The 26,061-nt window shown below is 42.0% G+C and overlaps 2 protein-coding genes across 8 annotated transcripts in view; one reads left to right on the forward strand and one right to left on the reverse strand.

Moving 5' to 3' along the window:
• LOC110490129 (integrin alpha-X) overlaps positions 1 to 2,648 on the forward strand; it is a 57,398-nt gene extending 54,750 nt beyond the window's left edge. For all 7 annotated transcript variants that reach the window (XM_090200203.1, XM_036944433.2, XM_090200206.1 and 4 more), the window contains one exon: positions 29 to 2,648. In XM_090200203.1, coding sequence (XP_090056329.1) covers positions 29 to 166 — 138 coding nt within the window. In that variant the 3' untranslated portion in view covers positions 167 to 2,648. The remainder of the gene's footprint in view (positions 1 to 28) is intronic.
• A 2,314-nt stretch (positions 2,649 to 4,962) lies between these two features.
• The window catches only part of acadvl (acyl-CoA dehydrogenase very long chain), a 35,927-nt gene continuing 14,828 nt past the window's right edge, over positions 4,963 to 26,061 (reverse strand). The window contains exons 14-20 of the mRNA XM_021563322.3: positions 23,610 to 23,711; positions 23,271 to 23,368; positions 19,667 to 19,739; positions 19,481 to 19,553; positions 17,848 to 17,920; positions 8,895 to 8,970; positions 4,963 to 6,918 (exon numbers count right to left, since the gene is read on the reverse strand). Coding sequence (XP_021418997.1) covers positions 6,781 to 6,918; positions 8,895 to 8,970; positions 17,848 to 17,920; positions 19,481 to 19,553; positions 19,667 to 19,739; positions 23,271 to 23,368; positions 23,610 to 23,711 — 633 coding nt within the window. The 3' untranslated portion in view covers positions 4,963 to 6,780. The remainder of the gene's footprint in view (positions 6,919 to 8,894; positions 8,971 to 17,847; positions 17,921 to 19,480; positions 19,554 to 19,666; positions 19,740 to 23,270; positions 23,369 to 23,609; positions 23,712 to 26,061) is intronic.

The following is a 26,061-nucleotide window of genomic DNA, read 5'->3' on the forward strand; positions in this document are numbered from 1 at the left end:
TGACTAAAGACTATTTATTTTTTCTCAGAGGGGTTTTTTCAAGAGCAGAAGAATTGCCTCTGGTGTTGTTGATTATAGTCCAGCTGTTCCTGGTCGGACTGCAGCCCCTGATGATGACCATGGTCTGACCGCTGATATTACCTCACTGGGGGAGAACACCCTGTAGCCCAGTGGCGGTCAGTGCCGTTTAAGTTAAGGGAGGAAGATTTTTTTCATGCGCATGGCCTTATTTCTATTACAGCATATTGGATGACTGTCATTCATATTCCATTCACCCAGTTCAATGTAACATTGGATAGGTTTAGGCTACTACATGATACTAGAATTTTCCCTGTACACATCATGAGGGTTCTACAACCTAGCCTATGAATGAAAGTTTACAACGTAGGTGCACACAGGTCAAGAGACACATTTGAAGTGACAGACTGTGACACATGGACAGACAGTGACACCTTACACACTCTTGCCTTCATCTAGCTGATACAAGGTGTAGTCATTAATCCAACATTTGCAAACAAAAGTTTCTAATGGACAAATTCAAGTATTTTTATCCCCGTTTTGTTCCGTTTAAGAAACGTGTTTCAACAGAATTGGCGGAATGAATACACCCCTTTTTATCACGCGTAAACACAGTTCACTTTCATAGCAGCCACGTTGTATTCCTTCTCGCATCCATGCACTCTCCTCCTCTCACCTCTTCCCTTCACTTGTGGGCTGCAATGCACACAAACTGTATGTGACCAGGTGAAAATAGCTTTCCAAGCCAAACCGCTACACACAGCCTATAGCTAATAGAACTAACGTGTTAGTAAACCCGCTACAATCATGCAGTAACGTTAGTCAGTCATTTTAAAAAATGTAACCTTTTATTTAACTAGGCAAGTCACTAAAGAACAAATTCTTATTTACAATGACAGTCTACTTGTAAAGCCCCCCCGGCCAAGTCCTCCCCTAACCCAAACGGCGCTGGGCTAATTGTGTGCCGCCCTATGGGACTCCCAATCACGGCCAATACTCCCGATACAGCCCGGGATTGAACCTGGGTCTGTAGGGACACTTCTAGCACTGTAATGCAGTGCCTTAGACCGCTGGTGTTGTGTTGGAAAGTCATAGCCAATAGCCTCTTAAGGATCGGACCCTTTTTTCCAATTTTCGCCTAAAATTACATACCCAAATCTAACTGCCTGTAGCTCAGAACCTGAAGCAAGGATATGCATATTTTTGATACCATTTGAAAGGAAACACTTAGAAATTTGTGGAAATGTGAAATTAATGTAGGAGAATATAACACATATCTGCTAAATGATAATACAAAGAACAAAAAATGTGTTTAAAGCTAACATAGCATCCCTCTGTCTGAGCAGGGTTTTTCAGTAGGCTAAACTAGCTAGCTGCATTTGCTAGCTAAGTAAGTGAAACTGAAAGTGAATTTTATTTATTTATTCTTTAGCCCTTTTTCATGGTATCCAATTGTTTAGTAGCTATTATCTTGTCTCATCGCTACAACTCCCGTACGGGCTCGGGAGAGACGAAGGTTGAAAGTCATGCGTCCTCTGATACACAACCATCCAACCCGGAAGCCAGCCGCACCAATGTGTCGGAGGAAACACCGTGCACCTGGCAACCTTGGTTAGCGAGCACTGCACCCAGCCCGCCACGGGAGTCGCTGGTGATGAGTCGCTGGCGATGAGACAAGGATTTCCCTACCGGCCAAACCCGGGCGACGCTAGGCCAATTGTGCGTCGCCCCACGGACCTCCCGGTCGCAGCCGGTTACGACAGAGCCTGGGCGCGAACCCAGAGTCTCTGGTGGCACAGCTGGCGCTGCAGTACAGCGCCCTTCACCACTGCGCCACCTGGGAGGCCCGAAAGTTAATTTTTTTGGGGGAAATCTCTCTTTCTCTTTTGCTTCTCCTTCATTTCGGAAGATATACATTTGTTAAAATCTGGTAAGCTATTGTCTTTCTCTCTCTTTGAGTCAACTACTCACCACATTTTATGCACTGCAGTGCTAGCTAGCTGTAGCTTATGCTTTCAGTACTATATTCATTATCGGATCCTTTGATTGGGTGGATTACATGTCAGTTCATGCTGCAAGAGCTCTGGCAGGCTGCTGGACGTCCTCCTTTTCATAATTACCGGAAGGGGTTGAGAACCATGAGCCTCTTAGGTTTTGCATTGAAGTCAATGTACCCAGAGTAAGACGGAAGCTAGCTGTCCTCCGGCTACACCATGATTCTACCCTATAGAGTGCTGTTCTGGTTACTGTAGATCTTCTTTGCAAAGTAGTGTTTTAATAAATTATTTGGTGACGTGGTTATATTTAGTATAATTTTATCTAAAGCATACATTTTTAAATATTTTATCAAATTCACTGAGGAGGATGGTCCTATTCTGGGCTGACCCACCCAGTCACCTTAGCCTTTCTGATACCTCTGTCATTATGATTCTCTCCCGAATTGTGCACTCACACTCATACATCTCGAAGTGTGCACTCATATTTAAAAGGAATGGATTGGTATGAGGAATTTGGTGGAAACCTGTTTTTTGCCTGTTTTGCATGTTATTTTGGCATTAATATGTGTCACAGATCAGTTTGCAAACAATGTCAAATAAAAATAATATTGAGTTAATAAAGCTGCATACAAAGTCTATTTTTTGCTTTATTTCATCTTAGCTCAATGCTTTCTGTAGTGGTGGGGCAGCCAGCGGAAAATATGGAGCGTCATTTTCTCTAGTTGCACTGTGATTGGCTCAGTGTTCTGTCACTCATGGAGAAACTATGTCACCGCAAGATCTACGGGTAGAGCTAAAAAATTCAAGCACCTTACGTGCTGCCATAGAGTTACATTAGAAGTGCCCATCCAAGAAGGCTCAAGGTCATTGGCCACAGGTAAAAATTACGTAAAATTATGTCTACCGTAGCTTTGATTGGACTGATCATGTCAACATCATACATTGGGCTCCTGAGTGGTGCAACGGTTTAAGGCACTCTCAGTGCTAGAGGCGTTACTACAGACCCTGGTTCATTTCCAGGGTGTATCACAACCAGCTGTGATTGGGAGTCCCATTGGGCGATCCACAATTGGCCCAGAGTCGTTCCGGGTTATGGTTTGGCCATCATTGTAAATAAGAATTTGTTCTTAACTGACTTGCCTTGTTACATAAAGAAAATCCTTTCACAATCGTAGCAATCAAGCTAGACAAGCAGTCATCGTCGTCAATCTAAAGGCAAATCCTTTTTGATTCTTGACATATGAAGAGAAATTATAGATAAAACGTATCGGTGCTCATCCGCCATAAATGCGCCACTGTAGCCCCTGGTTTGATCCCAGGCAGTGTTACAGCCGGCTGTGACCGGGAGACCCATGAGGCGGTGCACAATTGGCCCAGCGTCGTCCAGGTTAGGGGACGGTTTGGCCAGCCGGGATGTCCTTGTCTCATCGTGCTCTAGCAAGTCCTTGTGGCGGCAAAGGAACCTGAAAGCTGACTTCAGTTGTCACTTCGACAGTGTTTCCTCCGACACGTTAGTGCAGCTGGCTTCCGGGTTAACCCGAGCAGTGTGTCAAGAAGCAGTTTGGCTTGGCTCTCAACCTTAGTCTAGTCCGTAAGGGAGTTGCAGTGAAGAGACAATATCCTAATTACCAATTGGATATCACAAAAAAGGGGGTAACGCCATGGGCCAGAAAGGTTTTAATACATTGGCTATGCTGTCAATCCAGCATGACTTCTGCCACATTCAAAACACCTGGAAACTCGGAAATGTACGACTTCAGTGAGTTCAAGACAACTGGGAACTCTGATAAAACTAGCTCAGACTGGGAAAATAAGGAAAATAATTTTGATAATCATCCAATGCGGAATTCCAAGTTGAGATTTTTCTAGAGCCCACAAGGACTGCCGCGCCACCTTCCTGCTCAAGGGAGCACAGCACAAGGCGAGTCCAATAAATTGTAATATCCCTCATAACTTAACTACTGTTCTGACTTGATGGTGCACATGTAGCCTATAACATGTTTAGAGAAATGTAATCATATAATATTGTGAGAACTTTCATTTTCCCTTTAATTGTCCTAAGGTTCTGACTTGGTGTACTGGGAGAATACTGCCAAGAACATCCCATGAATTCTGTCACTATACATTTCAAAAGTGCTGAACAAATAGTTTTGACTACATCCGTACTAGCTCGCTCAAGAATGTCTTAAACCAAATTACGGATTTCCTCTTATTTTCTCGTAGGTTCCCTTATGCAATAGTTTGTACGGCTCAATTGTCAGTAGAAACCACATTTGTTTAAGCAAGTCAGCCATATCAGCTATGTTTTAAAAAAAAGGCAGTATATGAGGCTGTATGAACTGTTTTGCTGCCAGACAAGGCTCCGCTGATAGCCAGGTGTAGCAGTGGTAAGGATTCCCTCCATGGTGCTGAAAAGAAAGCTATGCTGTTGGGACAGCTGTATGTAGGCCCTAACAGTTATAGTGCAATTAATGTATTGTGGAGTGGCTTTGCTGGCATGCAATCAAATATAAAAAATGTTTTAGTTTGCCCGACCAACATTTACATGCTAAAATTGCCACCGCCTCCAGCCATGCTTGACCAAATCCAATGCATGAGGGGAGTGAACACGTGCACACTTCTGGAGAAGGGTAGAGAATCGGAACGCAGCCCAAACCTGCTGAACCCCTCTGGTGTAACTTTCTCCTCAGACCTCGTTAATCACAGATAAGCACCTATCTGAAATCCTTTGTGAAGAGCCACAGCCGTCAGAGTAGCGAGCTTCACAGAACTGAAGCAGAGGCATTCCTTTTGTGGACAATATTAAGTTATACTTTTTATGATACAATGTCTTTCATATACTGTACAATTCCTTTCATCCATTTCTTTGTTAGAAGTCCTAAGGTTTATCTTACAGTATGTAATGAAAATATAAAACAATGCTACATTCATTTTGACAATAACATGATTGAAGAAGTAGCCACAAGCCAATCTTTATTGATTACGGTACATATTCAGCAACACGACATACCGGTACGACCATTAAATACATTTTAGTAATAGACCTGCAACCCCTGGCAAAGGCAATTGGAATATCAGGCACTAGAGTTGTTTGTTGGTGGTTGAGTGTGCTGCACCACTATTCCTGCCCGCTTGTCAAAATAGACTTTCACAAACAGGCTGTCCCCAAAAATACTTACGTAAAACCGTGAGTTACACGCACTCAAACTCTGAGTATAATCCTTTCCAATCCTTGTCATATGAAGACAAATGTAGAATACATAAAACAGTAGGGAACAAATGATCACCGTACACAAACGAGTGAAGTGGTGAAAAAAAAAGATCAAGGACAACAACCACCCGAGCCACTGCCTGTTCATCCCGCTATCATCCAGAAGGCGAGGTCAGTACAGGTGTATCAAAGCTGGGACCGAAAAACAGCTTCTATCTCAAGGCCATCAGACTGTTAAACAGCTGCTGCCAGCATACTGACTCATCTCTAGCCACTTTAATAATAAAAAAATTGGATGTAAATGTATCACTAGTCACTTTAAAAAAAATGCCACTTTATAGGTTTTCATACCCTACATTACTCATCTCATATGTATATACTGTATCTTGGCCATCACTCATCCATATATTTATATGTACATATTCTTCTTCATTCCTTTACACTTGTGTGTGAAATTTTAGATGACTTGTTAGATATTACTGCATGGTCGGAACTAGAAGCAGAAGCATTTCACTACTCTCGCATTAACATCTGCTAACCATGTGTATGTGACCAATAAAATTTGATTTGAAAACAGAAGGGCAGATGGTTGATCGCACGGAATGTGACACCTGACCACAATAAAGGTCAACTGTCAAAGGACATTAGAACATACAACAAATAACTAGTAGGGGAGAGACCATGGGTGACTCTGAAATGGCACCCTATTTTCCCTTGCATGCCATTTCAGATGGAGGCCATTTGTGAGTGCAGCACACACAACTCTGTACATACCAGGTTATTAACAGGTAGAGAGAATTTAGTCACAATGAACACAAAATGATGCATTCAAAGATCCCAGATACAAGGCTGATGTCACTATACGTCCTCAAACTGTCCTTCCTCAGAATTGTCCCAAACAGTCTCAGCAACCCAGAACCAAATCTCAACATCAAACAAAAACCTTCAACAAAGTAACTTGGTCTCTCCCCACATCTTAGTCATTTGGTAAAATACCACCATGCACATACGGTTAGTTCCAAATGAGATCCTGGACAGATATCAAGACTACAGAACATATTATTTAAAAAGGCCATAAATATAGTAAAAGTAAAACAGACTTTACATTCAGTAAATCAACAGTCAGAACCATGTAGTTGATCCGCTTGGCTTGTGATGCATTGTAACGTTGAGGCTTGAAGAATTACGTTTTTCTTCTGCAGTCGGTCTTTGAGACAATGGGAGAATCTCAATTGCATACTACTTGCATCCTCTCTCGCCTCCTTCAAGAAACCCAAAGTTCTCTGACCTTCTCCTCCAATGGGTTTTGAGAAAGAGGCGAGGACATGAGAAGTATGCAGTGGAGATTCTCCCATAGAAAAGCCCATTCTCACCCTTTTCACATTATCGTGCCAACCCAAACCGTACTGGCTCAGATTTTGGTTTCACATTTTCCTTTCTAGCGTGGTTTCAGCCAGTACAGTACAGCTTGGATTGATTCAGTAGTGTGAAAAGGACCTCTCTCTCAGGGAGTAGTATGTTTCTGTCAGTGTTATAAATGTTCTATGAGTTGGTTTAGAAACCCAGAGGGTGAGGAGCGACGATGCCTCCATTCTCCACTACGGCAGCAGATATGGCCTTCATGTTCTTAAAGACCTGGGTGGTGGAACTAGACTTCAGGTCCTTGACGTTCTTCATGATCCTGTCATAGGCCTGGTGGTGGAGGGAGGAGAGGGGGGCAGAGATGAGACTTGTGTATGTACAGTGTGCACACACACAATATAGTGTCAAGAAAAAATGTGTGAACCCTTTGGGAATACCTGATTTCCGCATACATTTGTCATAGTGGCGGCAAGTAGCCTAGTGGTTAGAGCGTAGGACTAGCAAACGAAAGGTTGTTATTTAGCAAAAAGTTAACAAATGTTATTTTTGGACAGCAGTAGCTTCTTCTGTGGTGTCCTCCCATGAACACTATTCTTGTTTCGTGTTTTACGTATCGTAGACTCGTCAAGAGATGTTAGCATGTTCCAGAGATTTCTGTAAGTCTTTAGCTGACACTAGGATTCTTCTTAACCTCATTGAGCATTCTGCGTTGTGCTCTTGCAGTCATCTTTGCAGGACGGCAACTCCTAGGGAGAGTAGCAACAGTGCTGAACTTTCTCCATTTATAGACAATTTGTCTTTCTGTGGACTGATGAACATCAAGGCTTTTAGAGATACTTTTGTAACCCTTTCCAGCTTTATGCAAGTGAACAATTCTTAATCGTAGGTCTTCTGAGATCTCTTTTGTTCGATGTATGGTTCACATCAGGCAATGCTTATTAATAGCAAACTCAAATTTTGTGATTGTTTTTTATAGGGCAAGGCAGCTCTAACCAACATCCCCAACCTCGTCTCATTGACTGGACTACAGGTTAGCTGACTCCGGACTCCAATTAGCTTTTGGAGAAGTCATTAGCCTAGGGGTTCACATACTTTTTCCAACCTACACTGTGAATGTTTAAATTATGTATTCAATATAGACAAGAAAAATACAATAATTTGTGTGTTAATAGTTTTAGCAGACTGCGTGTCTACTGTTGTGACCTAGATGAAGATCAGATCAAATTTGATGACCAATTTATGCAGAAATCCAGGTATTTCCAAAGGGATCACATACTTTTTCTTGCCACTGTGTGTGTGTGCTCATATATATATATAACACCTCAAAAGTTTGGGGTCACTTAAATGTCCTTGTTTTTTAAAGAAAAGCAAACAAAATGTGTCCATTAAAATAACATAAAATTGATCAGAAATACAGTGTAGACATTGTTAATGTTGCAAATGACTATTGTAGCTGGAAACAGCTGATTTTTTTATGGAATATCTACATAGGCACACATTATCAGCAACTCCTGTGTTCCAATGGCACATTGTGTTAGCTAATCCAAGTTTATAATTTTAAAATGCTGATTGATTATTAGAAAACCCTTTTGCAATTATGTTTACAGCTGAAAACTGTTGTTCTAATTTAAAAAGCAATAAAACCGGCCTTCTTTAGACAAGTTGAGTATCTGGAGCATCAGCATTTGTGGGTTCGTTTACAGGCTTAAAATGGCCAAAAACAAATAATTTTTCTTTCAAAGAGTTCCTCTGTCCAGTGTCTGTGTTGTTTTGCCCATCTTAATCTTTTCTTTTCATTGGCCAGTCTGCAAAATGGCTTTTTCTTTGCAACTCTGCCTAGAAGGCCAGCATCCCGGAGTCGCCTCTTCACTGTTGACGTTGAGACTGGTATGTGTTTTGCCAGTACTATTTAATGAAGCTGCCAGTTGAGGACTTGTGAGGCGTATGTTTCTCAAACTAGGCACTCATGTACTTGTCCTCTTCACCGCTCCTCCACCGAATGTTGCAGCGGGAGCAAGACACTCTGGCTTGTAGGCCTCCAGGTCTCGCACTCAATGTGACATTTGCTGGAGGATCGATGATGATCTGGGGGTGCTTCAGCAAGGCTGGAATTTGGCAGATTTATCTTTGCTTCCTTCTGCTCTGCCAATGTTCCAACTCTGAGGATTGGTTTTTCCAACAGGACAATGCTCCATGCCACACAGCCAGGTCAATCATGGTGTGGATGGAGGACCACCAGATCAAGACCCTGTCATTTTTCCAGAGCTGTGTGTATGCGTGTGTGTGAGAGAGAGAGAGACACTTGCCTCGATACACCAGGTTTCACACAGGATCTTCTCATGCTGGGCAGAGGCATGACCCTGGCTCAGAGAGCGGGAAGCCCTGAAAGAGAGAAGTAGAGAGGGAGATATCATTACAATTCATGCTTTCATCTTTTTCACAGAATATAGCATGTTACACAAATGTCAACCTATATTTCTACTGGGGTCGTTCCAAACCCACCATCTCATATTGTTCTGAAATAGTTTATGTAGTTAGAAACAGATAAGATTAGCATTCCTGCAACAACATTTCTGAGAATCTAAGCTAATTGATTAAATCCAAAATTGCCCATTTTAATTTATAGGATTCATATAATGTATTGTTTAGTCATCCTAAGTAATGCATTCTCGGGGAATTTTATGTTTGTTTTTTATCCTGTTCAGAGAAATCTGTCATTGAAGTTTAGGTTTAATTCCTATCCTACATCCTGATATTACCAGGTTCTGACGTCTAGATGGTTCTGTTCCCCCCTCAATGTTAACGGGATAGTTCACTCAAATTACAAAACAACATATTGGTTTCCTTAGTCTATGGACAAGGTATGACAGCAACCCAAGCTTTGGTGATGTTTTCCTGGCCACTGTTTCAAATGCTAACATTTTAGCACTTGTGGCACAAATCCAATACAAGTCAATGGTTTATATTAGCATTTCCCGCTTCATATACAAATCATCTAAGTAGCATAATTTAGTTACTTTAGGAGGATTTGAACACGAATCGTAACAATGCTAATATATGTACCATTGACTCGCATTGGATTTGTACCACAAATGCTAAAAAGCTATAATTTGAAATAGTTTCCAACAAAACCAAAGCATGGGTCGCCGTCATACACTATGCAGCGCATTCAAAAAGTATTCAGACCCCTTCACTTTTTCCACATTTTGTTACATTACAGCCTTAATCTAAAATGAGTAAATGAGTAACTCATCTACACACAATATCCCATCATGACAAAGCGAAAACTGTTTTTTAGAAATGCCTATTTACATAAGTACTCAGACCCTTTGAGCTCAGATGCATCATGTTTTCATTGATCATCCTTGAAAGCCCAACATCAGTGCCCGACCTCAATAATGCTCTTGTGGCTGAATATTTTTTTACATTTTCACCTTTATTTAACCAGGTAGGCAAGTTGAGAACAAGTTCTCATTTACAATTGCTACCTGGCCAAGATAAAGCAAAGCAGTTCGACACATACAACAACACAGTTACACATTGAGTAAAACAAACATACAGTCAATAATACAGTAGAAAAATAAGTCTATATACAATGTGAGCAAGTGATGTGAGATAAGGGAGGTAAAGGCAAAAAAGTCCATGGTGGCGATGTAAATACAATAAGGCAAGTAAAACACTGGAATGGTTGATTTGCAGTGGAAGAATCTGAAAGTAGAGATATAAATAATGGGGTGCAAAAGAGCAAAATAAATAAATACAGGAGGGAAAGAGGTAGTTGTTTGGGCTAAATTATAGATGGGCTATGTACAGGTGCAGTAATCTGTGAGCTGCTCTGACAGCTGGTGCCTAAAGCCTAGTGAGGGAGATAAGCGTTTCCAGTTTGAAATTTTTGTAGTTCGTTCCAGTCATTGACAGCAGAGAACTAGAAGGAGAGGTGGCCAAAGGAAGAATTGGTTTGAGGTGACCAGAGAGATATACCTGCTGGAGCGCGTGCTACAGGTGGGTGCTGCTATGGTGACCAGCGAGCTGAGATAAGGGGGGACTTTACCTAGCAGGGTCTTGTAGATGACATGGAGCCAGTGGGTTTGGTGACGAGTATGAAGCGAGGGCCAGGTCGAAACCGTTACAGTACGGTTCGCAGTGTGGGTAGTATATGGGGCTTTGGTGACAAAACGGATGGCACTGTGATAGACTGCATCCAATTTATTGAGTAGGGTATTGGAGGCTATTTTGTAAATGACGTCGAGGATCGGTAGGATGGTCAGTTTTACAAGGGTATGTTTGGCAGCATGAGTGAAGGATGCTTTGTTGCGAAATAGGAAGGCAAGTCTAGATTTAACTTTGGATTGGAGATATTAGACTGTAAACTCTCCGACTCACCAGACACCTAGGTATTTGTAGTTGTCCACATATTCTAAGTCAGAGACGTCCAGAGTAGTGATGTTGGACAGGCGGGCAGATGCAGGCAGCGATCGGATGAAGAGCATGTATTTAGTTTTACTTGTATTAAAAAGCAATTGGAGGCCACAGAAGGAGAGTTGTATGGCATTGAAGCTCGCTTGGAGGGTTGTTAACAGTGTCCAAAGAAGGGCCAGAAGTATACAGAATGGTGTCGTCTGCGTAGAGGTGGATAAGAGAATCACCAGCAGCAAGAGCGACATCATTGATGTATACAGAGAAGTCGGTCCAAGAATTGAACCCTGTGGCACCCCCATAGAGACTGCCAGAGGCCCGGACAAGACCCTCTGATTTGACACACTGAACTCTATCAGAGAAGTAGTTGGTGAACCAGGCGAGGCAATCATTTGAGAAACCAAGGCTGTCGAGTCTGCCGATGAGGATGTGGTGATTGACAGAGTCGAAAGCCCTGGCCAGGTCAAGGAATACGGCCGCACAGTATTGTCTCTTATTGATGGCGGTTAAGATATCGTTTAGGACCTTGAGCGTGGCTGAGGTGCACCCATGACCAGCTCTGAAACCAGATTGCATAGCGGAGAAGGTATGGTGGGATTCAAAATGGTCGGTAATCTGTTTGTTGACTTGGCTTTCGAAGACCTTAGAAAAGGCATAGGTCTGTAGCATTATAAAATTCAGAAAACAAAACATAATTTACATAGGTTTAAAGATGAACTTCTTGTTAAACCAACCACAGTGTCATATTTATAAAATGCTTTTCGGCAAAAGCATACCTAGCCCAGAACATAGTTGAGAGATAAAATTAACCCCTTACCTTTGATGATCTTCATATGGTGTTAATCAGAAGACATTAATTTACTCAATAAATGTTCCTTTTGTTCGATGAAGTCTCTTTATATCCAAAAACCTCAGTTTTGTTAGTGCGTTTTCTTCAGCAATCCACAGGCTCAAACTCAGTCAAAACAATCAGACAAAAAAAAAATCCTAATTGTATTCGTAAAGTTCATACAAACAATGTTTATATTCAACCCTCAGGTTGTTTTTTAGCCAAAATGATCTATGATATTTCAACCGGACAATAACGTCGTCAATATAAAAAGGTAAACAAGAATTGCACATGCGCCTGAAAAAAACTCTGCGTCAAGTTTGGGTCCACTTGTTCAGACTGGTCTTAAGCCCTCATTTATAAGAATACAAGCCTGAAACAATTTCTAAAGACTGTTGACATCTAGTGGAAGGCATAGGAGCTGCAAATGGAGTCCTGTGTCAATGGATACTGTAATGGCATTGAATAGAAAACTACAAAACCAACAACAAAAAACTACTTCCTGAATGGATTTTCCTCAGGTTTTCGCCTGCTAAATCAGTTCTGTTATATTCAGACACTATTTTAACAGTTCTGGAAACTTTAGAGTGTTTTCTATCCAAATCTACCAGCTATATGCATATCATATCTTCTGGGCCCGAGTAGCAGGCCGTTAAATTTGGGCATGCTTTTCATCCAAAATTCTGAATTAATCCAAAAGGTTAATGAAATTCTCAATTACAGTGGATTTATCGGTGGTGACAGTGTTTCCTATCTTCAGTGCAGTGGGCAGCTGGGAGGAGGTGTTCTTATTCTCCATGGACTTTACAGTGTTCCAGAACTTTGAGTTTGTGTTGCAAGAAGCAAATTTCTGCTTGAAAAAGCTAGCCTTGGCTTTTCTAACTGCCTGTGTATATTGGTTTCTAGCTTCCCGGAAAAGTTGCATATCACGGGGGCTGTTCGATGCTAATGCACAACGCCATAGGATGTTTGTGTTGGTTAAGGGCAGTCAGGTCTGGAGAGAACCAAGGGCTATATCTGTTCCTGGTTCTAAATTTCTTGAATGGGGCATGCTTATTTAAGATGGTGAGGAAGGCATTTAAAAAAAATAACCAGGCCTCCTCTCCTGACGGGATGAGATCAATATCCTTCCAGGATACCCCAGCCAGGTCGATTAGAAAGGCCTGCTCGCTGAAGTGTTTAAGGGAGCGTTTGACAGTGATGAGTGGAGGTCGTTTGACCGCTGACCCATTACGGCTGCAGGCAATGAAGCAGTGATCGCTGAGATCTTGGTTGAAGACAGCAGAGGTGTATTTAGAGGGCAAGTTGGTTAGGATGATATCTATGAGGGTGCCCGTGTTTAAGGCTTTGGGGAGGTACCTGGTAGGTTCATTGATAATTTGTGTGAGATTGAGGGCATCAAGCTTAGATTATAGGATGGCTGGGGTGTTAAGCATGTTCCAGTTTAGGTCGCCTAGCAGCACGAGCTCTGAAGATAGATGGGGGGCAATCAGTTCACATATAGCGTCCAGAGCACAGCTGGGGGCAGAGGGTGGTCTATAGCAGGCGGCAATGGTGAGAGACTTGTTTTTAGAGAGGTGGATTTAAAAAAAAGTAGAAGTTCAAATTGTTTGGGTACAGACCTGGATAGTAGGACAGAACTCTGCAGTAGATTGCAACGCCGCCCCCTTTGGCCGTTCTATCTTGTCTGAAAATGTTGTAGTTAGGGATGAAAATTTCTGAATTTTTGGTGGTCTCCCTAAGCCAGGATTCAGACACGGCTAGAACATCCAGGTTGGCAGAGTGTGCTAAAGCTGTGAATAAAACAAACTTAGGGAGGAGGCTTCTAATGTTGACATGAATGAAACCAAGACTATTACGGTTACAGAAGTCATCAAAAGAGAGCACATGGGGAATAGGAGTGGAGCTAGGCACTGCAGGGCCTGGATTCACCTTTACATCACCAGAGGAGGAGTAGGATAAGGGTACAGCTAAAAGCTATGAGAATTGGTCGTCTAGAACGGAGAGTAAAAGAAGGTTTCTGGGGGCGATAAAATAGCTTCAAGGTATAATGTACAGACAAAGGTATGGTAGGATGTGAATACAGTGGAGGTACACCTAGGTATTGAGTGATGAGATAGACTCTAGCAACATCATTGAAACCAGGTGATGGCATCGCATGTGTGGGTGGTGGAAATGAAAGGTTGGATAAGGTATAGTGAGCAGGGCTAGAGGCTCTACAGTGAAATAAGCCAATAAACACTAACCAGAACAGCAATGGACAAGGCATATTGACATTAAGGAGAGGCATGCTTAGTCGAGTGATCATAAGGGTCCAGTGAGTAGTGAGGTTGGTTGGGGTCACGGCGATTCAGACAGCTAGCCGGGCCATCGGTAGCAAGCTAGCATAGGATGGAGGTCTGTTTTTAGCCACCTCGTGCGTTTCCGTCGGTAAATTAGTGGGGTTCCGTGTGGTAGAGGGGACCAATCCAATTGGCAAAATAGATATAGTGACCCAAGAAAAATTGTCCGATAAGACCTATTCAGATAGCAGCCGATAAGACAGCTAACGATTATCGGGTCGCAGATGGGCGTTCAAGTAACATTGCGACGAAGGGGCCAGTTGGATAACTCCCTTGGGCAGATAACGTCGGTAGTCCAGTCGTGAAGGCCCGGTGGGGCTCCGCATCGGCAGTAAAACGGGTCCGGATAGGTGATTGTAGTCCAGGAGTGGATGATGGATCTCTTCAACTGGCTAGCTCCGGAATAATTGATATTTGCTCCGGGATCGACGTAAGCCAACAGCTAGCTAGCTGCGAGATCCAGGTGTAAATGTCCAGAGCTTGCAGTTGAAATCCAGGGATATGGAGAGAAAAATAGGTCCGGTATGTTCTGGTCTGAGTCGCGTTGTACAAAACTGGCGATAGATTTTCGAGCTAAAGGATAGCTGATGACCACAAACCGTGGTTAGCTGAATACTAACGTTAGCCAGTAAACTGGCTATCTCCTGGATTTCAGATGAGGTAAATAATACTTTATTTTTTAATTGGTGAGGCGGGTTGCAGGAGAGTGTTTTGAAGTTCAGTTTTTGGAAAAGAAAATAAATAAAAAAGATATGAAGAAAGAGATATATATATATATATAGATATATAGATAGATATATATAGATATATATATATGACACGACGAGGACAACGGACGTCTGACTGATATGTCAATAGAAGTAAGTTCTTGTAATAATTTCCCAACATCTAGTGGAAAGCCTCCCCAGAAGAGTGGAGGCTGTTATAGCAACAAAGGGGGAACCATCTCCATATTAATGGTCATGATTTTGGAATGAGATGTTTGACAAACTTTTGGTCATGTAGTGTACCTGGTTAAGACTGCTTACAGGCAGGCGTGTCAATTTGGTATGGCAGAGTATTTAAAAATAAATATTTTTTACACCTTTATTTAACTAGGCAAGTCAGTTAAGAACAATTTCTTATTTACAATGACAGCCTAGGAACAGTGGGTTAAACTGCCTTGTTCAGGGGCAGAACAGATATTTACCTTGTCAGCTAGGGGATTCAATCTTGCAACCTTTCGGTTACTAGTCCAAAGCTCTAACCACTAGGCTACTTGCCGCTCCCAGTCACCATACCCTAACTCAACAGCATTGTTTTTTAAAATTGGCTACTAAAATCATTCCAAATCTGATTAAAAGGCAAATGCAGTTTAGCGGTATAAGGCGCTGGCTTTAGGACCATGTGGACTGCTCAGAGCTGCCGGGAAGGGTCTTTGCCTGGCTGGCTGGCTTTAGGACCATGTGGACTGCTCAGAGCTGCCGGGAAGGGTCTTTGCCTGGCTGGCTGGCTTTAGGACCATGTGGACTGCTCAGAGCTGGCGGGAAGGGTCTTTGCTTGGCTGGCTGGCTTTAGGACCATGTGGACTGCTCAGAGCTGGCGGGAAGGGTCTTTGCCTGGCTGGCTTTGGGACTAGCACATCGATACAGCTGCGGTGAACATCAGGATTTTTCTCTTAAAACAGTGGAGAGGTAGAAGACCGCTCTCGTAGAAAGCATGGCTAGGTAACTGCTATTTTGACCTGACATGAAACTAGAATCTTTAACTACTGGGTTAAAACCATTTTTTGTTCACCTAAATTGCAGGAATAGCACCATTTTGGTGTTCAGAATCTGATAATATCAGCATGTAGGATGGGACATAAACCTACATTTCAATGATGCCTAGTTACTTTACCCTGCCTTCATGAACATATCTACCTCATACCCCTGCACATTGATCTGGTAACTCCATGTATATAGCTCCACATTGATTTGGTACTCCCTGTATATAGCTCCACATGGGTCTGGTGCTCCCTGTATATAGCGCCACATTGGTCTGGTGCTCCCTGTATATAGCTCCACATTGGTCTGGTGCTCCCTGTATATAAGCTCCACATTGATCTGGTGCTCCCTGTATATAGCTCCACATGGATCTGGTGCTCCCTGTATATAGCTCCACATGGATCTGGTACTCCCTGTATATAGCTCCACATGGATCTGGAACTCCCTGTATATAGCTCCACATGGATCTGGAACTCCCTGTATATAGCTCCACATGGATCTGGTACTCCCTGTATATAGCTCCACATGGATCTGGTACTCCCTGTATATGGCTCCACATGGATCTGGCACTCCCTGTATATAGCTCCACATGGATCTGGCACTCCCTGTATATAGCTCCACATGGATCTGGTACTCCCTGTATATAGCTCCACATGGATCTGGTACTCCCTGTATATAGCTCCACATGGATCTGGTACTCCCTGTATATAGCTCCACATGGATCTGGTACTCCCTGTATATAGCTCCACATGGATCTGGTACTCCCTGTATATAGCTCCACATGGATCTGGTACTCCCTGTATATAGCTCCACATGGATCTGGTACTCCCTGTATATAGCTCCACATGGATCTGGTACTCCCTGTATATAGCTCCACATGGATCTGGTACTCCCTGTATATAGCTCCACATGGATCTGGTACTCCCTGTATATAGCTCCACATGGATCTGGTACTCCCTGTATATGGCTCCACATGGATCTGGCACTCCTTGTATATAGTTCCATTATTGTGCATTTTATTCCTCGTTACTATTTTTATTTCTTTTTTACTCTGCATAGTTTGGAAGGGCTCATAAGCAAATATTTCATTGAAATTCGGCAAATGTGACAAATAAATTTGATTACTAATTTCTCTGAACAGAAAAATAAAATTCACTGAGAAAACATTACATGGGATGAAGAAACAATACTATTGAGCCACAGCTCCATACTACATGTCAGACACAGAGAACTGATACTACATACTCGTTGTTGGGGTGGGATTGGCGGGGGTGTGGCGCGATTCCTCGTCTAACTAATTGTTAAACAAAAAGCTGTCCAAATAGGATGTTAGGTACTATATTTACCGAATATTATATGATTCCTATAAATTAAAAACGGCCAATTTGGAAGCACTTAAACAGCCTAAAGGAAAATTCCACACCAAAACTATATTTTTTGGTATTTGTTTCATTAGTCAATTGTTGATGTAGTCCCAAAATGTTTTGCATGTCAGCAATAAAGATCTATACCTTTCAAAAATACAGAAATTCAGCTGGTATGATGCTGCAGATCTTGATGGCTGACATGCAAAACATTTAGGGACTAACGAAACAAATAACAAAATATAGATTTTTGGGTGGAATTTTCCGTTAAATTTCTCAGAGATCCGACTATATTTCAACAGAATAATGATGCAGGAATGCCAATCTCATTTGTTTCTAACAACAAATTATTTCAGAGAAATCTGAGATGGTGGGTGTGGAAATCCTCTTTCTTGTGCTTTTTGAAGTGGAACGACCCATTGGGTAAGAGTGGACCAGAGGAGCAGCGTTGAGGTCACAAAACCAAAAGAACATGCCATACAGTAGAACAACACCAGACAACATACAGCTTCTAATACAGCATTTCTACAAATAAAAACATGTTTAGTAAAGATCAGTATTACCTGGACAGGACAACAACCATAGCATACAGGTCAATGGCACTGTCTGCCACTCTCTTCAGCACAAACTGCTCATCTGCAATGGAGAGGAGAAATAACATTACAATACAACCATATTGGCCATTAAACACTACCCAGCTAGCACATAACGTTCTGAGAACCATATGTTTCTTAGAGCTTGGTCAGAGCGTGTTGTCCTATGGTTATTTTACATACAACCTTCCCACAACGTTCTGGGTATGGTGCAGGATACCCGGCTAGCAGCATAACGTTTTCTACAGGTTTACTCATGGCTCTATTTTAAAAAAGGCATGTTCTCAGAGCATTCAGAGAATGTTAAGAAAACGTTCTTCTGTGGGAATTTAGTACTTCTGCATAACGTTCTGCGAGGGCATTTTGAAGTTAAACCTTACTAATGCTTGTGTACTGAAATATCCGTCTTTACGCCTAGGCATTGGGCTTGAGATTGTCAAAGAAAATAACTTGATAGATAGAGAAGTGTGTGTGTGCATTAATAAGAGGCCTGTTCTAACTGTTCTGTGTGTGTAGAATGACCATGATATCTGGGCGCTCAGCCAAGAGCTGACAGAAACTAACTGGTTCCTCTTAGCTTAACTGAAGACAGAGCCATGTTAAATTAAAAGTGTTAAATTCTGCACACCAGTGATAGAGCTATTGTTTGGTTTGGAGCCTGTTTCTGGGCGAAAGATTCATAGTTTGTGTGTGTGACCAGTGCGACCATACATCATCTGGGCCGACAGTCAAAGGCACTTGCTTGCCCAGCTTGGGGGAATCGTTGAGCTACTGTTTGAGGTAGTATGTCTGGAGTGACTTCCTGTCATTCTGGCCATATTGTCCTCACTCAGTTGCGACAGACTGAGGCAACCTTTTCACCCAGTTGTCTCCACACACACACACACACACGCACGCACTGCAAATGCTTGCATTGGGTAGCTTGACTAAATAAATGCTCCTGTACTCTTTGTACAGGGGACTCTCACTCCATTTCACCTGTGTGGGTGGTGTGACCAGCCTCCTTATTATAATAGCTTTATTGATTTTGCCTATCCTCATTATTAGTTAAAAGATAGAATTTCCACCATCATTTTCTGCAGGTTTCCTCATGGTTCATTTTAAACTCAAACATTCAGAAAACTTCCCATAACAAAAACAAGAAAACATTAGTAACGCTCAAATAATGTTCTAAGAATTATTTAAAAACATATATTCCATTTTGAGCTTCAACAAAACATTTCTCTATCCTCTCACTTGTTATGGGATCTGTTTGAATAGACAAATGTACAGCTTTGTATCAGTAAAATAAAATAAAAATATTATATTTAAAAAAAAATGACATGCTACCTTCATTCTGGTTCTCATAACCTCCCAGCAACCTAAAAATGTATGCTCCCAGAACAGTCGAAAATGTTTGCTTCCGTTCTCAGAGCTTTTAAAAAACATTTTGTTTTACTAGTGTCAGGAAATGTATGGCTTCGTTCCCAGAACCAATGGGGAAACAAAAACCTACGTTCCCACAACTTTAAAGGATCCAAATGTGCTAGTTGGGAATCCTTAAAATCAGGTTCACACATTTAGTTCTTCTTAGGTAGGTTGGAAGTGTATTATAAATACTCACGGAGGATGTTCTTGCCGTGTTTGAGCAGCATATCCTCAACAGTGACTCCAAAGTGCTCGATAGCTTTAACAGCCTGGAAGAAATACAGACGTCAATCAACTGGGAGTCTTAGACTTACGGTGACATTATGGCATGGATGGATACATACAGCCACAGAGGTCAATGCAAGCTTTGAATCTCTCTCACCAGATTTCCACTGTGAGACAACTCCGGATGGACTGATCCCTGTAGAGTGAGCCCAGTGCTCAGACCTGCCGTCCTGGATAACAAGAAAGAGACAGATGGTTAGGGAGGGTCCAAGGATTTTTTTAATATATTTTTTTTAAATATATTTTTTTTAATTGGTCGACCAAGAGTTGTCTGTTCTTTCGACCAGTCGATTGGTTGTCATTTTAAAACATGCATTTTTCCATATATTGACACATCCTATGTGTTTGAATCAAATCAACTATATTCACTGAGCTTGTCTGATGATTTAGGCACACGGTTTGATGTGCTTAAATGTCCGTTATTCCAGAGGATGATTCAGACAGGACTAGTATTACTGGAGAACGCTGGTCATGTAATTATTACCCCAGAATGTCCGTTATTCCAGAGGATGATTCAGACAGGACTAGTATTACTGGAGAACGCTGGTCATGTAATTTTACCCCAGAATGTCCGTTATTCCAGAGGATGATCCGGACGGGATTCGTTTTTTTCTTTATTTTTTCCCCAGTTATGAAGGAAGCCGGGAGGTTTTTAATTCTAGGCGTGAAGATAAAGTATTTCAACATGTCCAGGTGATAAGGTCACACTGAGAACTCCAGCTTTTCCCCCCCAAGTTTCTAATCCATCTCTCCTATCGTGTCCCCATCATATTTGAATTGAGGAAGTGTGATCATAATCATTAGGATATTTTTAGCGAGCTGCAGTATGTCCTAAATTCCCCCAGCCTTCAGATGCGAGCTAAACAGTGCAAGTGCACTTGAGATGCATTTTAAGGCTATGGATGACAAAGTTATCATTTCCAAGTGTTTAGGTCAGTTGTATGCTGCTTTGCCATCTATTAACAGCAAGGGTTGCATTAATTAGGCTCAGTATTTCTTACTGATGCATTTGGTAATATTCAACTGAAAAGCACACAACAAACAAAAGCATTCACTGTAAAAGTTGATCAACTCTATATGAATGGCCTACATGTAGCCTATGCGCAGCACTTAGTTCAATTTATCCAAATCAGTTGTTGTTTTCTTGTGAAAACCGCAAGCAACACCTGTCAAACGAAGGCATTTCTCTGAAAACACAGGGATGTCGATTCACACGGGACTAGTATTATCAGAGGACCTTGGAGTTCGCCAAACAAATGGTGGTTATTCTGGTTGGAAATTTTACTCTCCATAGGAGAGACCAAAAAAATAAAAAAATGACAGTCCAAAAGGTGTAGGTTCGTGCTTACCGAGGTGTAGCCTACAGCTTGTGTAACCGATGTGAAATGGCTAGCTAGTTAGTGGTGGTGCGCGCTAATAGCGTTTCGGTCGGTGACGTCACTCGCTCTGAGACCTTGAAGTAGTAGTTCCCCTTGCTCAAACACTCAAACAGGCAACAGAAGCAGGATCTGTCTTATTGCTGTAGATAGATATATATACACAGTGGGGCAAAAAAGTATTTAGTCAGCCACCAATTGCGCAAGTTCTCCCACTTAAAAAGATGAGAGGCCTGTAATTTTCATCATAGGTACACTTCAACTATGACAGACAAAATGACAAGAAAAAAAATCCAGAAAATCACAATGTAGGATTTTTAATGAATTTATTTGCAAATTATGGTGGAAAATAAGTATTTGGTCAATAACAAAAGTTTCTCTCAATACTTTGCTATATACCCTTGGTTGGCAATGACAGAGGTCAAATGTTTTCTGTAAGTCTTCACAAGGTTTTCACACACTGTTGCTGGTATTTTGGCCCATTCCTCCATTCAGATCTCCTCTAGAGCAGTGATGTTTTGGGGCTGTTGCTGGGCAAAACGGACTTTCAACTCCCTCCAAAGATTTTCTATGGGGTTGAGATCTGGAGACTGCCTAGGCCACTCTAGGACCTTGAAATGCTTCTTACGAAGCCACTCCTTCGTTGCCCGGGCGGTGTGTTTGGGATCATTGTCATGCTGAAAGACCCAGCCACATTTCATCTTCAGTGCCCTTGCTGATGGAAGGAGGTTCACACTCAAAATCTCACGATACATGGCCCCATTCATTCTTTCCTTTACACGGATCAGTCATCCTGGTCCCTTTGGAAAAAACAGCCCCAAAGCATGATGTTTCCACCCCCATGCTTCACAGTAGGTATGGTGTTCTTTGGATGCAACTCAGCATTCTTTGTCCTCCAAACACAACGAGTTGAGTTTTTACCAAAAAGTTATATTTGGGTTCATCTGACCATATGACATTCTCCCAATCTTCTTCTGGATCATCCAAATGCTCTCTAGCAAACTTCAGACGGGCGTGGACATGTACTGGCTTAAGCAGGGGGACACGTCTGGCACTGCAGGATTTGAGTCCCTGGCAGCGTAGTGTGTTCGGTCCCAGCTCTCTGCAGGTCATTCACTAGGTCCCCCCGTGTGGTTATGGGATTTTTGCTCACCGTTCTTGTGATCATTTTGACCCCACGGGGTGAGATCTTGCGTGGAGCCCCAGATGAAGGGGGATTATCAGTAGTCTTGTATGTCTTCCATTTCATAATAATTGCTCCCAAGTTGACTTCTTCAAACCAAGCTGCTTACCTATTGCAGATTCAGTCTTCCCAGCATGGTGCAGGTCTACAATTTTGTTTCTGGTGTCCTTTGACAGCTCTTTGGTCTTGGCCATAGTGGAGTGTGACTGTTTGAGGTTGTGAACAGGTGTCTTTTATACTGATAACAAGTCCAAACAGGTGCCATTAATACAGGTAACGAGTGGAGGACAGAGGAGCCTCTTAAAGAAGAAGTTACAGGTCTGTGAAAGCCAGAAATCTTGCTTGTTTGTAGGTGACCAAATACTTATTTTCCATCATAATTTGCTAATAAATTAATTAAAAATCCTACAATGTGATTTTCTGGATTTTTTTCCCCTAATTTTGTCTGTCATAGTTGAAGTGTACCTATGATGAAAATGACAAGCCTCTCATCTTTTTAAGTGGGAGAACTTGCACAATTGGTGGCTGACTAAATCCTTTTTTTCCCCAATGTATATAAACATGTATATGATTTATAAATCCAGGCACATTAACAGTTAGACTGTTGATTATAGACCTAATTATGTTGGGGTCTCCTCTCTCCTCACTTTTCTTAGACAATAAGTCAAGGGCTGTTTTGTCATCTCCTCATTCTGCTGCCCCCGCATATTGTTCTCAACACAAATATGCTGGTTACCTTTGTTAGTATTCACATAGCAACATGGTCTAGGAAAAGGCACCGATTCAACAGCGCACGGATGTGTTTCAGAACCGCAGACAGCGACGACTATCCAACGTGGAAGAAAGCGCATTTGTTTTCAAATATCCTTTTTATTATCATCGTTCTTATGTAATATATCCATATACAATTTCAGCAGCACGTAATGGACCGAGCCATCCCCACGGCCTCCACAATGGATCAGTCCACTCAGCTCAAATCAGACGGGTGTCTTGTACAACATGATATTTTTTGGTATTTGTTTTTTTTGCTACTGCTCGACTAGAGAGATCTCGGTCGACCAAACTATCGACTAGTCGACTAAATGGGGTCAGCCCTAGTGTGTTGACAAGTGGGCTTCTTAAACAGCGTGTTACACACTGACCTCTTGGCCCTCTTGGTGATCTCTCCAGCCAGCAGCCCAGCGTTGCCCAGAGGGTTCTTCAGAGCCTTCTGTAGAGACTTCAGGTGCTTCCCTGCATCCTGGAAACAACAGGAAGATCAATACCATTCACTCTCCATATCGCATACGGACATTGAAAACACCATAGGAATAGAATTACTACAACAGGGACATATATTGGGTAGATTGATTATGGCCTCCGGCCCACCCATCAAGTCAGACAGTGACTTGAATGGGGATTGCCGTTCTTGTAATTCTATTTCTACTTAAAAAACAAAGACAGTATGATCGTTCAGACAAAATAGGTGACATGTAGTGTACCTGGAATCCGTTGAGAGCCACAAACAGTCTGAGAATGTCGTTGGTTCCCTCAAAGATCCTGAAGATTCTAAGATCCCTCATCACCCTCTCTACACCAGAGCCCTGGATACAGACCACAGGAAACAGCCATAAGATGTCAGTCTTCAGGGCCTCCCGGGTGGCGCAGTGGTTAAGGGCGCTGTACTGCAGTGCCAGCTGTGCCACCAGAGACTCTGGGTCCACGCCCAGGCTCTGCCGTAACCGGGAGGTCCGTGGGGCGACACACAATTGGCCTAGCGTCGTCTGGGTTAGGGAGGGTTTGGCCGGTAGGGAAATCCTTGACTCATCGCGCACCAGTGACTCCTGTGGCGGGCCGGGCGCAGTGCGCGCTAACCAAGGTTGCCAGGTGCACGGTGTTTCCTCCGACACATTGGTGCGGCTGGCTTACGGGTTGGATGGCGCTGTGTTAAGAAGCAGTGCGGTTATATATCGGAGGACACATGACTTTCAACCTTCGTCTCTCTCGAGCCCGTACGGGAGTTGTAGCGATGAGACAAGATAGTAGCTATAGTAGCTGGATACCACGAAATTGGGGAGAAAAATTGGTAAAGTTCAAAAAAATAAAAATAAATAAAAATCAGTCTTCAAAAAGGCACCACTCCTAGTCACTCACAGTAAGCACACACACCCAGCATAAACCATTAGCACCTCTCTGTAGTCATGTCTACACACCAACAATGTCCATTGTAGTGATCTAAATCGATTTCTATGTAAGACGCTGACATTAAACCAGGGATGAAAGTAAGCTGGTACGCCGTACCAGTCGAACATGAGTCAATCACAATAGTTAAAACTAAAGATGCCAAAAAACGGTAGGCTATTATTTATCATTAGCCCATGTCAGTCGCATGAAACATGAGCGAATGGACTTGAAAACATGTAGAATACGCTCTAAAATGCAGTGGCTGAGACGCACGGACGGCAGATTCAGGTTACTTGTAATAAATGACAAATAAATGACAAGTCACTGAATTTCATTCATTAGATTTTTTTGTGTGTGTTTTGTAACAGATGTCTTTTCCATTCATTAAAAATGGCAGGTGTACAGTATGGTTGCAGGAATTGTTTTAGAGTGGACGAAAGCACGCAGGTAGGCAAGCTTACAGGAGCCTACTGAATTGATTGTTTGACAGCTCAAAACAATGTTTTAATGTTGTATAGAGCTGGTCTTCTTAAAAACAATCCTTATTAAGAGCCGTCATTTTATTGTGAGGAACCGCAGTTTTAAATAAAAAAAAATTCTGTTTCGTCCTCTTATGCGAGAGATCCATCAAGTTTATGACACATTAAAAAAGGTCATGCAGGCTTTATCTGGGTCGCAAACGATGGCTCCTCTATTTGGTTAGACATTGAGACTTATTTTTCTAAATACTCCTTACAGGAGCTTTTATTTTTCAGACGCTTCAAATCTGTAAAGGATCACTGCAATAACCCCATTCCACTTAACACTCAAAGCATGGAGGAGATCAGTTCAATGTTTTTTTGGGAAGGTCCAAACCAACCTCTGCTCTTTTCCCAATTCTTAACAGCCCAGATTTTGGTCCAGGATTGCTGGATGCTGGTTTTAACTTTTGACTTAATAAGGGCACAGGCAGACTAAATGATTTATTTGCTGATTTTATTGTCATTGGGTTGAGAAATACAGACCCCCAAAGCAGGACTTCTTCCTCTTTCTACAAGTAAGACATTATATTTTGAAGAGCACCACCTTAATTGACAATCCTGATGTGTCTGTCATTGAAGGAATGCTTTTTTTTACCCAGAAAGGAAAATGTCTTAAGTTTTATGATGCTTTAAGGTCCTTTTCTACTGTCAACACATAGAGGGTGAAACAAGTGTGGGATAAATAATTTTCTGTTACTATTGATGAAGAGATGGGGGAGGACATTTGGAGATATATTGTTTTAGCATCTCTATGCAATCGTACTAGAGCAATCCAGTTCAGAATAATACACAAATTGCATATATCCCCAGATCAGACATGCTTTTAGCCCCACTTCCTCTTCTCCTCAGTGTCTTAAATGTAAAACTGATACAGGCACCCGAACACATTGTAAAACAGATCAGTTCTACAAAGTATGGGGGCCATATTTAAATTATCTAGAACCTGATTTATCAGCTATTACGCTGCAAGGATTTTCTTACAATGGTGGTGGTGGTCTATTTGTTTCAGAATTACACTGTACGTTCCATGTGTTGGACCTAACTTCTTTCTTTAAACTGAGCTTTTGTGTTTAATTTCTGTCTGTATGTATTGAGAGATACAATGACGGAAACAGGGTGAGAGTGGTGGGGAGGAGGATATAGAGATATATATGCAGGTGTGTGTAAGTGTGCGCTGTTTTTTAAATCATCTCTTAATTTGGGTGGAAATTGTGAAATGAAAAAAAAAGTAACAATTATTTTCCTCCAG

This window comes from Oncorhynchus mykiss, chromosome 15 (genome assembly GCF_057628025.1).
Source record: "Oncorhynchus mykiss isolate SJ-2025 chromosome 15, ASM5762802v1, whole genome shotgun sequence".
Lineage (NCBI taxonomy): Eukaryota > Metazoa > Chordata > Actinopteri > Salmoniformes > Salmonidae > Oncorhynchus > Oncorhynchus mykiss.